Source organism: Puntigrus tetrazona, chromosome 18 (assembly GCF_018831695.1).
Source record: "Puntigrus tetrazona isolate hp1 chromosome 18, ASM1883169v1, whole genome shotgun sequence".
Lineage (NCBI taxonomy): Eukaryota > Metazoa > Chordata > Actinopteri > Cypriniformes > Cyprinidae > Puntigrus > Puntigrus tetrazona.
The window spans coordinates 18,285,338-18,298,728 of record NC_056716.1 but is presented as its reverse complement, the minus strand read 5'-3'; the positions used below and the strand labels follow the sequence as shown (position 1 = coordinate 18,298,728).

At 36.9% G+C, this 13,391-nt stretch overlaps 1 protein-coding gene across 1 annotated transcript in view; it reads right to left on the bottom strand.

Annotated features, from left to right (window-relative positions):
* pepd (peptidase D) overlaps positions 1-13,391 on the bottom strand; it is a 57,119-nt gene that overhangs the window by 35,754 nt on the left and 7,974 nt on the right. The window contains exons 4-8 of the mRNA XM_043264985.1: positions 12,996-13,059; positions 5,998-6,045; positions 3,936-3,997; positions 3,277-3,321; positions 295-370 (exon numbers count right to left, since the gene is read on the bottom strand). Coding sequence (XP_043120920.1) covers positions 295-370; positions 3,277-3,321; positions 3,936-3,997; positions 5,998-6,045; positions 12,996-13,059 — 295 coding nt within the window. The remainder of the gene's footprint in view (positions 1-294; positions 371-3,276; positions 3,322-3,935; positions 3,998-5,997; positions 6,046-12,995; positions 13,060-13,391) is intronic.

The window sequence follows — 13,391 nt, the reverse complement described above, 5'->3', positions numbered from 1 at the left end:
GTTTGGAAGATTCGATGAATCTGAAGCATCCGGAAAATCGTCGTTCTCACAAAAAACTGTGCCGGACGCACGGCTCATGACCCAAACTCAACTGTCTGCGTCTCAGGAGACTCTGGGCGGCGCTTCTTAGAAGCATGGATCGCAGGAAGCTTGTGACGCTTCGGAGAAACGCGGCCCTGCTCTTTCAGAATAATTATCAGATTATTTTCTACTTTCAGTCAAAATCCTTAGGTCCTACTTTAGGCTGCAACCAGAAACCCGAGGGATGAAAATCTGCATTAAAGCTGGCTTTACCTCTTTGTGGGCTTCGCTGGAAATGCGGTTGGTGTAGCGCAGAACTTCCAGCTCCATGTCGGTCTTCAGCAAACGACTGCAGAGACAGAGAGAGTTCATCAATCAATCAATCAATCATTTTTATTTATATAGCGCTTTTAACAACACCGGTCGCATCAAAGCACTAAGTTCATGCTCATGCTAATCATCAGGACATAGGCACATGTAGATATAACGTCTTATATATCAAGAACCTACAAGAAGATGTGTGTTAAAAGTGATTTCACCAGAACTGTTCAGATGCACTTCTTCAAAGATGCATTTATTAGGTCAAAAATGTAAAATAAAGCAATTAGAGTCTTATTCATATTCATTAAGGCATTAAAACAACAAAACCTGCATATGTTCAAAGATGCTTTTATCAAATAAAACGTACATAAAAATGTTTTGAATTTATGTGAATGTACTGTAAAATTTTCATCGTCATTTCACATGATCTTTCAGAAATCATTCAAACGCTGATTTACAGCTCAAGAAACTTTTCTCATTATAATCAATGCTGAAAACAGCCGTGTTGCTTCATATTTGAGCGGAAACCGCAATGCAGTTTTTTTTAAAAAATCTTTGATGAATAGAATGCTCAAAAGAACAGCATCCATCTAAAATGGAATCTTCTGTGACGTTATAAACGCCTTCACTCTCGCTTCTCAGATTTACCAGCCAGAAAGTTTAATGAAGAACTAACTTCTCTGATAAACCTGAAATCCTAAACTTAGCCCAAACTCAGCAGGAATGACGTCAGTGAAATCAGCACTTTGCCTCTCGTTAGTGTTTTTTCTTCACCTTCACCATCTATTCCTGGTTGAGCGTCTTCGTTTATGTCTTAATGATGTTGCCTGCATTACAGCAGCATCTTGACATCACCTCCTATGACTCAGTGTGAATGTGCCAACTTTCTAACAACACGTCTAAATATATCACTGCGCGCACACACACACACACACACACACACACACACACACACTCTCTGCAGTAACCCATGGTTACGATCTGCCATGTGATTCTTATCAGCAGCTCTATTCCAGAGCACTGAACACTTAACACAGGGATCATGAGATCTCTTACATCAGGAATCAATAAACACATGGCTTGTTAAAGGAATGCTTCATGCAAAAATGAATTCATCCAAGACGCAGATGATTTTCTTTCGTCGCCAGATCTGGAGAAATGTAAAAATGCATCACTTTCTCACCAATGAATACAACATTTTTGGAAAAAGCAATATTATTGATTGATTGACTGATTGATTGCAACTGTTTAAAGGCGAATGCAGCATAATGATGGATTTGTTTCTTATAAAGCAAGTAGTTTCTGGCTTCACAAAACAATAACTGACGTACTGGAGTGGTGTGGATTATTGCAATGTTTTTATCAGCTGTCTGGACTCTCATTCTGACGGCACCCATTCACTGCAGACCGTTCTTTGCCGAGTAAGTGATGTAATGCTACAGTTCTCCAAATCTTATCCAAACTCATCTACATCCTGGATGACTTGAGGCTCAGCATACTTCAATTTCTGTGTGAACTATTCCTATAAAGTACGAGGAACAGTACGTTTTAAAAATATTTACTTGTCTAAACTGACAGCCAATGATGTTTGCATGCACTACTTTAAAAGTCAACGTGAAATCAAAACTGCTTACTTTATGCATCTTGTGAATAAATGGGATTAATTCATCAGTGCATGTTATCTTCATAAGCTTTCATAAAAATATCTTTTCTTTAGCTGACGTCGCCATCAATCTCAATCTCTCTGATCCTTCTGTTCCTCTAATCTAGTGTGTGTTGTAATTTCTGCTTCAGAGTATAGATAGATAGATAGATTAAAATATCACCGTTTATGCACCAGAACCTTTTAAAAGTACGGATTTGGCACGAAAAAAGCCCAAACGATACCCAACCCTAAATGAAACCAATGCAGTTGCTGCACACGTTTACTTATTTTGGATGAAAAACCGCTCTTTTCACCAGCCACGTTAGCAAATGTTTGTTTTTGCATACAAATTATGAGCATTTACAAAATAAAATGATTACTTGCTATGGTGTTAGTGACAAAAACGTCTTAAAAACCCTACGGCGTTTCAAAGGTCTTGTTAGTTTGCTGGTTTTAGAGAGGTTTTGCGAACCACCCAACCATCTCGACCTGGCTTTAGTAGTTGTTCCAACCATTCGTACGGTATCTGCTTTGTGCTCGGGTCTTTAATATCTGCTTCATCACAGAGAAGCAAGCGGCAAACTCTCTTTGGAAATCTAGAGGTAATAAGCGAAGGGGAGGAAGAGAAGGAAACCGTAATGAGCCGCTTTCCTTCGAGTAATAGAGGAGAAAACCTAATGCACACGCCAGCGAGAGAAGCACGCAGACCATTAGAGACAAACAGCGGCCGTATAGACCCACGCAGGAGGCTTGAGAGAGAAAGAGGACTGATAGCAGATTGTAATGTGCTTGAGCCGTCGACACGAGAGTGAAGAGCCGACGGAGTCATTCTGCTGAAATTAACTGAAGCGTTTCAACAGCGACGAGAAGAGCACTTCGAACGCCATTTTCCCAACAAAGCCGCGAAGCAATAACAAACCTCTGATTCCAGTCAAGTGTCTGAATGCATAATGATGCTCTGTTAATTAAAACACAAGACCGATCTGCTCAAACTTTTAAAAAAAGATGCGATGACAACCGAAACACAAGAAGATGAAACAATCCAACTCCAGCTCCGGTAATTGCCGCCTATTTTACCTTCATCGAAACATCAAACAACCGCTAATTGGAGTAGCTGGCAAACCCGCTTTGATTTTGTTAATTGGGCTTTAGCAGCGAGCCGGCTTTTTGTGCTTCGGTTAGTAAGACGTCGTCAATCGGCTGCGGGAGAAAGCGGCTGAACGGCGTGAAGCGCGGTGTTAAGTGCTTGAGATGTCGTGACATTTGCGTATGGAGCATAAGACACTCACCACTCCACGATCACCGGGTGCAGGAGGGAATTATTCACCTGAAACCTGCAGAAAAGACAAAAAAACTTCAACAACGATGCCTCAGCGCCTATTGTTTTAGTGTCTGAATCCTCCTTTCTGTCGATGCTTTGGACCACACAAGCAGTCATAAGGGCGAATTTCACGAATTTGAGATCTGCGCATCATCTGAAAGCTAAATAAAGCAGCTTTCAAGTGATGCGTGGTTAGGACAGAACAATATTTGGCTGAGATGCAACTATTTGAAGATCTAAATACTGAGAAAATCGCATTTAAAGTCCAAATGCAAGTCTTAGTAATGCATATTGCCAATCAAAAAGTGAAGTTTTAATATATTTACAGCAGAACATTTACAAAATATCTTCATGCAACATAATCTTTAATTAATATCCTAATGACATAAGAAAAATCTATAATTTTGGCCCATATAATGTATTTTTGGCTATTGCTTTAAATATAGCCCTGCCGCTTAAGACACTTCTACAGGCTTTCTGATGCATAAATTAGTGAATTTGTGAAATATTTCTAACGCACGAGTCTAAACGGGTGGGTGGTTTTATCCGAGCACACAGAGGACGTGTGTGCTACTTTCCCTGGAATGAGTTTTAGGAACAGAGCCCTGAATAATGGATGAAACTCACTGGCTGATGCCTTCAAAGGACGCTTCACGACAGGTGCTGCCGCTATCGGTGTTCACTCCCCGCTACACGCACACAAACACACACACAAAAACAGACATTAAACCTGCTCAATGTCCCGTTATCCAAAACCAGAACAGATCTAAACATCACATGTTGGCCAGATGTCTGAACATCTCCAAATCTTAAGAAAACATGACCATGTCACTCGTCACCACAAAATGGAAAAATAAAAATATAAAGTTATGTTCACTATTATTCATCTCTTCTTCTTATTATTATTACTACTATTTATTATTATTAGTAATAGCAGTATATATATAATAATACAAATTTTTACTATTTCTTATCAGTTTATTAATAGTTATTTAATAATAAAAGCAACAATCTATTAATAAATAATAGTATATAGTAATAGTAAATAAACTGTTGATATTACTATGTTATATTAAAAGTTATGTTGACTTATTAAGGTTATTATTATTAAATAAATATAATAATAACAATATTTTTTATTATTATATATGGTACCATTTCATTTATACATTTTCTCTGTATATATACACACACACACACACACACACACACACACACACACACACACACACACATATATATATATACACCACACAGACACACACACAGACACACACACAGACACACACACAGACACACACAGACACACATATATATACACCACACACCACACACACCACACACACACAGACACACACACAGACACACACACAGACACACACACACACACACACACACACACACACACACACACAGGGGTTGATCAATGAAACTGAAATGTCTGGTTTTAGACCACAATAATTCATTAGTATGGTCTAGAGCCTCCTTTTGCGGCCAATACAGCATCAGTTCATCTTGGGAATGACAGATACAAGTCCTGCACAGTGTCCAGAGGGATTTTGAGCCGTTTTTTTGCAGAATAGTGTCCAGGTCACCACGTGATGCTGCTGGAGGAAAACGACTCGCTCCTCCAAAACAGCCCAAAGTGTCTCAATAATATTTAGATCTGGTGACTGTGCAGGCCACTTAAAATGCTCATCAGACCACTCCGTCACCAGTCTTGCTGTGTGTTTTACACAGAACCGCCTTCAGGATACAATGTTTGAACCACTGGGTGCGCATGGTCCTCCAGAATGCTTCGGTAGTCCATCTAGTATTGGGTCTAGGGAATGCCATGATATTGCATCCCAGTTTTGGTGGAAACAGGAGAGTTGAGGTGCACATTTAATTCTGCGGTGAGTTGGTCAGCTGTGGTTTTATGCTTTTTGGATACAATCCTGGTTAGCACCCGGACATCCCTTTCATACAACTTCCCTTAGCTTCCATAGTTACTCTTGTTGGATGCGGTTCTTCCTTCTTGGTGGCATGCTGACATTACCCTGGACGCAGGGTAATGTATTGCAATATTTTAAGGCAAAACTGTGCTATTACTCTGTTAACTAAACCTTCACACTTTGCTCTTAGCGATGGAATGAGCATCAATGAAGATTGGCCACCAGGCTGCTGAAATTTAGCCAAAAACACCTAAATTGGCCAGTGTTTCAGTTTTAGTATCCAACCCCTATTTTATATATATATATATATATATATATATATATATATATATATATATATATATATATATATATACACACATACACACACACATATATATACATATATATATACACACACATACACACACACATATATATACATATATACACACACACACACATATATATGTGTGTGTGTGTGTGTGTGTGTGTGTGTGTGTGTGTGTGTGTGTGTGTGTGTGTGTGTATATATATATAAAATATATAAATCTGTATGTATATTTTCAAAATAGATGTGTGAATGTGTTTATGTACGTGTTTATATATACACACACAGACAATACATAAAACCCAGTACACACATGTGATCAATCATTTTAAAACACTAGTTTTTGATACTTTTTATGTATTTATACCAGAGTCCAAATATCACTGCAAAACACGGCAGGCACCTTGAAAGACCTGTGACGTGAAATAAATGAGAAAGATCTTACCAGTGTGAGCAGGACGCTGGGCTTCATTTTAGTCAGCACATCAGCAATCTGTGGAGAAAAGCTTTCATTAGAGCGGATCATTTAAACGGAATATCATTGGCTTTGCAGGAATATCAGTGAAAATCCCCGGCTGCCGCTGACAGGTGCACTAATGAACGACAGAAATGGCCTTTGAGGAGAGATTTCCTTATGAAAAGCAGATCCAGCGGTGGCAGAAGACAGACAGACAGCGTAAATGTCAACCGAAGACGGAATGAATCACCAATAATCTGCGCCAACAGAACCAGCAAAGGATTGTGGGAAGGAACACCTGAGCTCCCCGAGAGTGGATAAGCAGCATTTTAAACCCGCCGGACGAATCAAACGCAGACTATTTCACCTCAGGGCAGATTTCTGAGCAGAATCCACATTTCTGTCTGATGCTTCATCCAACAGAAATCCATACAGACGACGGCGGAGCTGAATGCTAACGCCGTGGTTGACCAGAAGCGAGCGGTCTGTCTGGATTTACTCCACCTCACCTGTGTGAAGAACACTGCTGGACATCTTCTGTTCTTTCAGAAAAACGTCAGGATCTGTTATCGCATTCTAATAGAGCTGTCAGAAAAACAGATCAAGCTGCGCCGACGGTCTGTAAATGAAGCTCTCGCCGTCCTGAACGAATGAACCCCGAGAGAACGTCACATTAATGCGGCATGTTTAACCACCCTTATCCAACAAATTACAAACACACCACGGGTCCAACCGCAGACAACACCGACTCCCTAACCACAAACAATACTAATAGAAATAAAGTCATTCCAAAAACACTAAACGTGAAATAATACTACTTATATACATATATATATATATATATATATATATATATTTTTTTTTTTACACACACACACATAAGTATACATACATATATACACACATACATACATATATACACACACACACACACACACACACACACGGTATACAGGGACACAAATTAGTTAGGATTTATAGAAATGGATATATAAATTTATTCAAATATATAAATACATATATTTTAAAAATTCTATATATAAATAAATTAATTATATAAATATATATATATAATTTTTTTATATTAAATAAAAGAATAATAAAAGAAATAAATAAAAGAAATATGACATTCATTTATTGTACACAAACTCTTATTATTATTATTATTATTATGTTAACCGACATTGTATCTATATTAAATAATAAATACTTTATTTGAATTAATAGCATTTGAATATTTAAAAAGGCGTTAAAAAACGAATCATAAAAAATAAGAATATTTAATATAATTTTTGATAATACTTGGGTAAATGTTTACTGGGATTGAAGCATGGCTGGTGGCTTGGTAAAAATTGTATTGCCAGAATAAAGGCTGATAATGGCTAAATAAAAACAGCAGAATAATGACAAAGAATAATAAGGACTATGTCTCGTACCAGGTTCGGTTCGGAGTAATCATGATTAATTGCAGGACTGATTAAGATTAAATCTTTTAATCGATTGACACCACGACACACACACACACACACACACACTCTCTTAAGTGCAGTCTGTCTTTGTATTATGTATAATTGTATTATGTTTTTCATAACCACAGACACATGTTGCAGTTCCTTCTAAAGTTACTGAGCAACTGACTAATATTTCTGGACCGCCGCGCACCTGCAGAATAAATAGAGGCCAGCAGCAGCAGCTGTACATCATCTTAACGTGTCACTGCTATAAATATTTGATTATTTTGTTAGCAGACTAGATTTGACTTATGACTCGGAAAGAAAGTCACACTGGTTTGCAAATAAAAGGTGGGTCCCATGGCAAAAATAAAAACGTGTGCGTGGTTGTTTTTTTTTTTTAACTTTAGTGAAAGCATCAGCTAACATCAACTTATTAGGCGCCCTAACTAAATGTTAACATGTATTCGTAAATATTTCAACACGTATTTGCAAATGACGAAACTGACAAACTAAGATGCCGTAGAAGTTTTCATATTAACAAATGAGCATTGCTGTTACATTTAATAAAACGAAACTATACTGCCATCCGCATGAAGGACTGCTTTTCACAGGTTTTAGAAAGTAGACATTAATTATCACCTAGTTTAAAAAAAGATGATCAGGTAAAGCTCACGCCATGCACATTAATGTGAACTCCTTTTTTTTCATTACACATAGTATATTTATACAACACAACTTATATTACAATTATGTGTGTTTGTACTGAGTTTATTTTTTATGCATAAATTTAAACATAAAACTATAGTATATATGCATATATATATATATATTTTTTTTATTATATATATATATAATATATATATGCATATATATGCATTATATATATATATATATATATATATATATATATATATATATATATATATATATATATATTTTTTTATGCATATAAAATATATTTAATATATAAACATAACATTTGTTAAATATATACATGCAAGTGTTCGTATTTATATATACATAATAAATATACACAGTATAGACAAATATATTATGTAAAGAGAAACTTATTTAGGATGTGATTAATCGTTTGACAACACTACAATTAAATATACAAGATATATTACATATGATAATATATTTATACATCTAAATAAATTAAAAAAAGTATCTCATCTTGTTTAATTGGTACTGCCTAAACATTTAAGAATTTTTAAAACAGTAAAACAATAATAAATACAATGCATGTTGTCTTGATTAATTAATAACTATAAAATACTGCCGTTAGAGCCAAAATAAAATAGATGACAACATAATTAAAATACTAATAACATAAAAACGTACCGTGCGTTGTGTGATGAATATTACTATAAAAAAGAACAAAAAACGCCATCGAACCCTTTTCAATCAAAAAGCAGATATGCAAAGGGCTGAAATATTACATTAATCAAAGCTAATGCATAAATGAAACACGCCAAAACCAAAACGGAGAAGTTTTAAAGAAAGCGCTTAGTCAGATCTGTTGCTGAGAGCTCAAGACAGATGGCGAGGAGAAAAAAAATGACATGCAAGATAAATGGCCGACTCTTAAAACATTTTAACAAAAATCCAAACTTAATTGGGTCTGGCAGCCGTGTCATAGACCCTTAATTATTCTAATTTTATGAGCGCAGAAATCAGTGATCAAGATTAATGGGCTCAAAATGTCTAAAAATCAATGAAAACAAAATCAATAGTGTTTTCGTCTGACATTCTGGCCTGCTGTGCAGAATAGCAACACATCTGAGCGTAAGTGGAAAATGACGGTCATTAAAGCAATCAGTACGAGCCTGATTGAGTATTAGAAGTCGAGCAGCTGTGAGAGAGACGGGATGAGATCAGGACAAACCCACTGAAACCAGACTCATCAGGTCTGGAAATCAGACTCACGCTAAATTATGAGCCAAAATAAACGAGTGAACTGAGCGTATTGCCTCTCAGCATTTACATTAACGTCAATAAACAGAACTGAAAAAATGTAATCAGAAATCTCCAAAACAATCAAGCTCCTTCAAATTACACTTTAACTAACTTTTTTTTTTCTTCTTGCATTTCTGTAATATCTTCAGCTTTATAATAGATTAAACAAAAAATAGATACACATGTCTATCAATACATCCATCTATATATACAGAGAGATATTAATAATAATAATAATAATAATAGATTTTAGAACACACACACACACACCAAGTTAGTTTAAATAATTTAAATGATTGAAAATGTTTTAATGCCTTCGTTTCATTCAATCTTAAGATATTTTAGTGCTTTAATAAAAATTTGAAAATTGTGAACTTATCAGAAATAAGTCTATTTTTATTTTTTATTTACTTGTTTATTTTATGACTTTTTTATTATTTTAGACTTTTTATTATTTACTGCAACAAGCACTTTACATGTTTCTTTTTTAATATACATTTGTATATTAAATTATTTATTTATTTATTTTTTATTTCATATAATGAATGTTTTTAATGTTTTTATTTATTTTGAGTTTGTTTTACTAAATTTCAGCACTTAAACTAAATGAAAACGAGAAATGTTAACTACTTTTTTTTTCATTTCAATTTAACAACAATCAAGCAACTAATTTTATGCTTTTATTTTCAAACGATTTTAAATGGCAACGACAAACCAAACAAAAATCATCAGAACGAACCACGACGGCGTCATGCGGCTTAGTTTACACGAAACCAACGAATGCAAAGACATTTCCACCGTCGGAGACTCTCAAAGTCATTCTCGCGTACATTATCTAGCAGCTGAGGGCAACGGCCAAAGACGGGGACGTTTGTGAATGTTAAAGTCCCTCGGCGAGTCTCGGTCCCGTCTCAGGGTCTGTTAGCGCTCAGGATTAAACAAGCCTGTTTGTGGGTGCGCGTTTTGTGTATTTGCCTCGGAGATTTCATTTGTTTTGTAAGATTACAGACATCTCCCTCTGTTTTCTGCTCCCAGCAGCTCTGTTTGCCTTCTCAAATGATCTGTTTAAGCGGCGCTGAGAGGAACCTCGGGAGAAGGTCATTAACGCTCACAAAGACGGAGAAGAAAGGAACCGAGCGGGAACCGCGACGCATTTGTGCAGCAGCATGAAAACCAGCGATGAAAACACACAAAGACACCTAGTTATGCGTCTGAAGTCCCTCTCGACACGCGAGAGCAGCGCTCGTGACGTGAGCCGCAAAAAAAACAACGAGGCGTGATGCAACGCGTGTCAGACAAGTCTTCATCTGCGCGCGGGAACGTTATACATAGACTATTATCATTAAATTACCTTTTTAAATAGCTTTAAAACCTCTGCAATTACAGAGTCAGCCACAGTCTGATATATTCTGACCTCCTGACACCGAAGCACAATCGCTGCAATTTAAATGAAGGTCATTTAGACAAAAAGCCTCCATCGCGGAATGATATGGTCCCTTTTATGCGCATCTTTTCATGCCGTTCGTGTCTTTTGGATCAACTTAGGATGAGCGTCACCGGACCAGCATGCATTGCAGCTCCGGCCTCTTTTCACAGAACAGAATATATATCTTAAACTAAACAACAAGTACGAACAACAAAAAATTATAACTTAAGATTCAAATACATTGCATTTACATTTTTTATATTTTATAATATTTAATATATGAACATAACATTTTTCTTAAATATATAAATGCGATACGTATGCGTTTAATATACAAAATAAATACACGCATATTCATGTCTAGGAGAGAATGAGAACAGCGTTGGTCAATGTGCTTGATTCTGCACTTTGGTGAAAACTATTACAGGAAATTCGCATTTTAAAATCCTACAGGCAATAAAAAGATCATCAGAATAAATGAAACGAGAGCATGTAGCACTTTAGATCCCTGCAGACCCCGGCAAGCTAATTATTTTTCTGCAGCGGTATCAGACACACGCCGCATGTTAAGATGCAGCAGTTTAAGCGTAATTGTAAGTTGTTGGGTGGCATATCGGCGCCTGTAGCCATGGGTCAGTCCTCCACATGTGGAAAGCATTCGTGCTTACATTATGAATAATTCACTGTTTTAAAGTCCTCATAGACGGTTTCTATTTCAGTTTGCTCCGTTTCCAAGCAGCGTTTTAGTCCGTCGGGACTTTACCAAAAACAGCTAAATTCTTATTAAACGCCCGATTCTCGCCAAGGCAGTGCTTCACAGATACGGCAACGCCGCGATGCACTGCAACGAGCCGATAAAAGTCGAAGGACAGCAACTAGAGCGAGCACAAAAAAATCGTGGAAGCGAGAGCAAACCACAAATATGCTGCAAAAAATGACCCATTTATGAAGAGATTCGCTCACTTCACTCTTGCATAAATCAGCGTTCGAATGAATCAAATGAACGAATGACTCAATCTAAGTGCACGGTCTAAAGCGCGCGGCGCAGATGCACTCAGATGCAATCCACTTTTGCTAGTGCAACGACAAGAAAAATGTTTAGGGTTGTCCCTATTCTTTTAATGAGTTTTTGGGCATAAGGTGCAACAGACCAATCAGAGTCCCATCCCCCATTCCCTTTAAGAGCGAGATGCGCTAGCACATGGCGGATTCGTTATTTAAAGGGCCTAATATTACACGCAATGACTATCCATTAGAACGTCTACGGCTTTTTTTACGTTTATGCTGCCTACACAATAATATACTTTTACACTGTAATACTTTCATTTTTAATATTCGGCATGTTTGCGCATTTTCTACTAACACGCTCTTTAAATGACCCACTGACTTCGGACCAGGTTTAAGTCTATTTCCTCAACACACCTCGTTTTTTTAGACCAGCACTCCGATGGGCGCAAATACATTTGATATTTCTAAAACGTGAACTGCGTCTGCGTCTCAAACCAGCTAAAAGCTAGTGATGAACGATCACGATTTGTCACAGGCGATTCCGTACATTTCTTTATCTTTAAGCAAGAATCAAAAAAAAGATGTTGATCTGAGATTTTACATTTTACATCTGAAACTAACGGATGGTACTGCCATCAGCATTTAGATTAAAACTAAGTAACAACCCAAAAAAGATGGTACTTAATCAGTATTCGGTTTTAAAATTTTCTTTAAAAAACGCATTTCAGCATCGTCACGAGTTCTCACCCAACACGTGATACGCTAAACAACCATTCACTGAAAAAATGCAAAAAAATGACATGTTCGCGAATTGTTGCTTCCGGAAAAAAAATGGAAAATAACGTCCGGTTGCCAGTCGTGCATACTAAGCAAAAACCGGCCAATGACTCGTTAAAACATTTGCTGCCGCCTACTGTTTTCTTATTTAAAGCATAATTTTAAGCATAAAAATTTACATTTTAGATTTCCATGTGATTTTCTCATGCAATGCAATAACAGCATTCGATTTAAAATGTAAAAAAAATTAAAAAGAGTGTTGTTATCACAATATAAAGACTCTTTTGCGTCATATGAGCCAATGCAAGACAAAACCAATGAGTGCAAATGAATATTAATAAATGCAGTGAAACTGTACTCACGTCGGTGGTGTGATGCACCTCATTGATGGCGTACTTCTCCTTGAAGTGTTCACGAGAGTATATCCTGTCGAGACAGAAAGCGTTTCAATGAGAAGCGGACCTACTTCCTTTAGATCGTCCTCGTCATCACATCAAACGAAACTCGTTCCTATTATGACGACTCTGGGGTGATTTTTAATGCATTAAAAACTGATTAATTTTGGACAAAGTCTGGACTTCGGTCTTGCTTCTGCTAATGGTTTCTGCAGCGCTCAGACAATCAAGCAAATGGACTCTCGATGTCGAGTGTTTGTGCTTCTTGGGAGCGAAGCATTCACGCAAACGCACTCCGACCACATCGATAACTTTGAGAGCTTAAAGCATAAAGTTTGCAAACGCACTCGGTTTTCATATTTG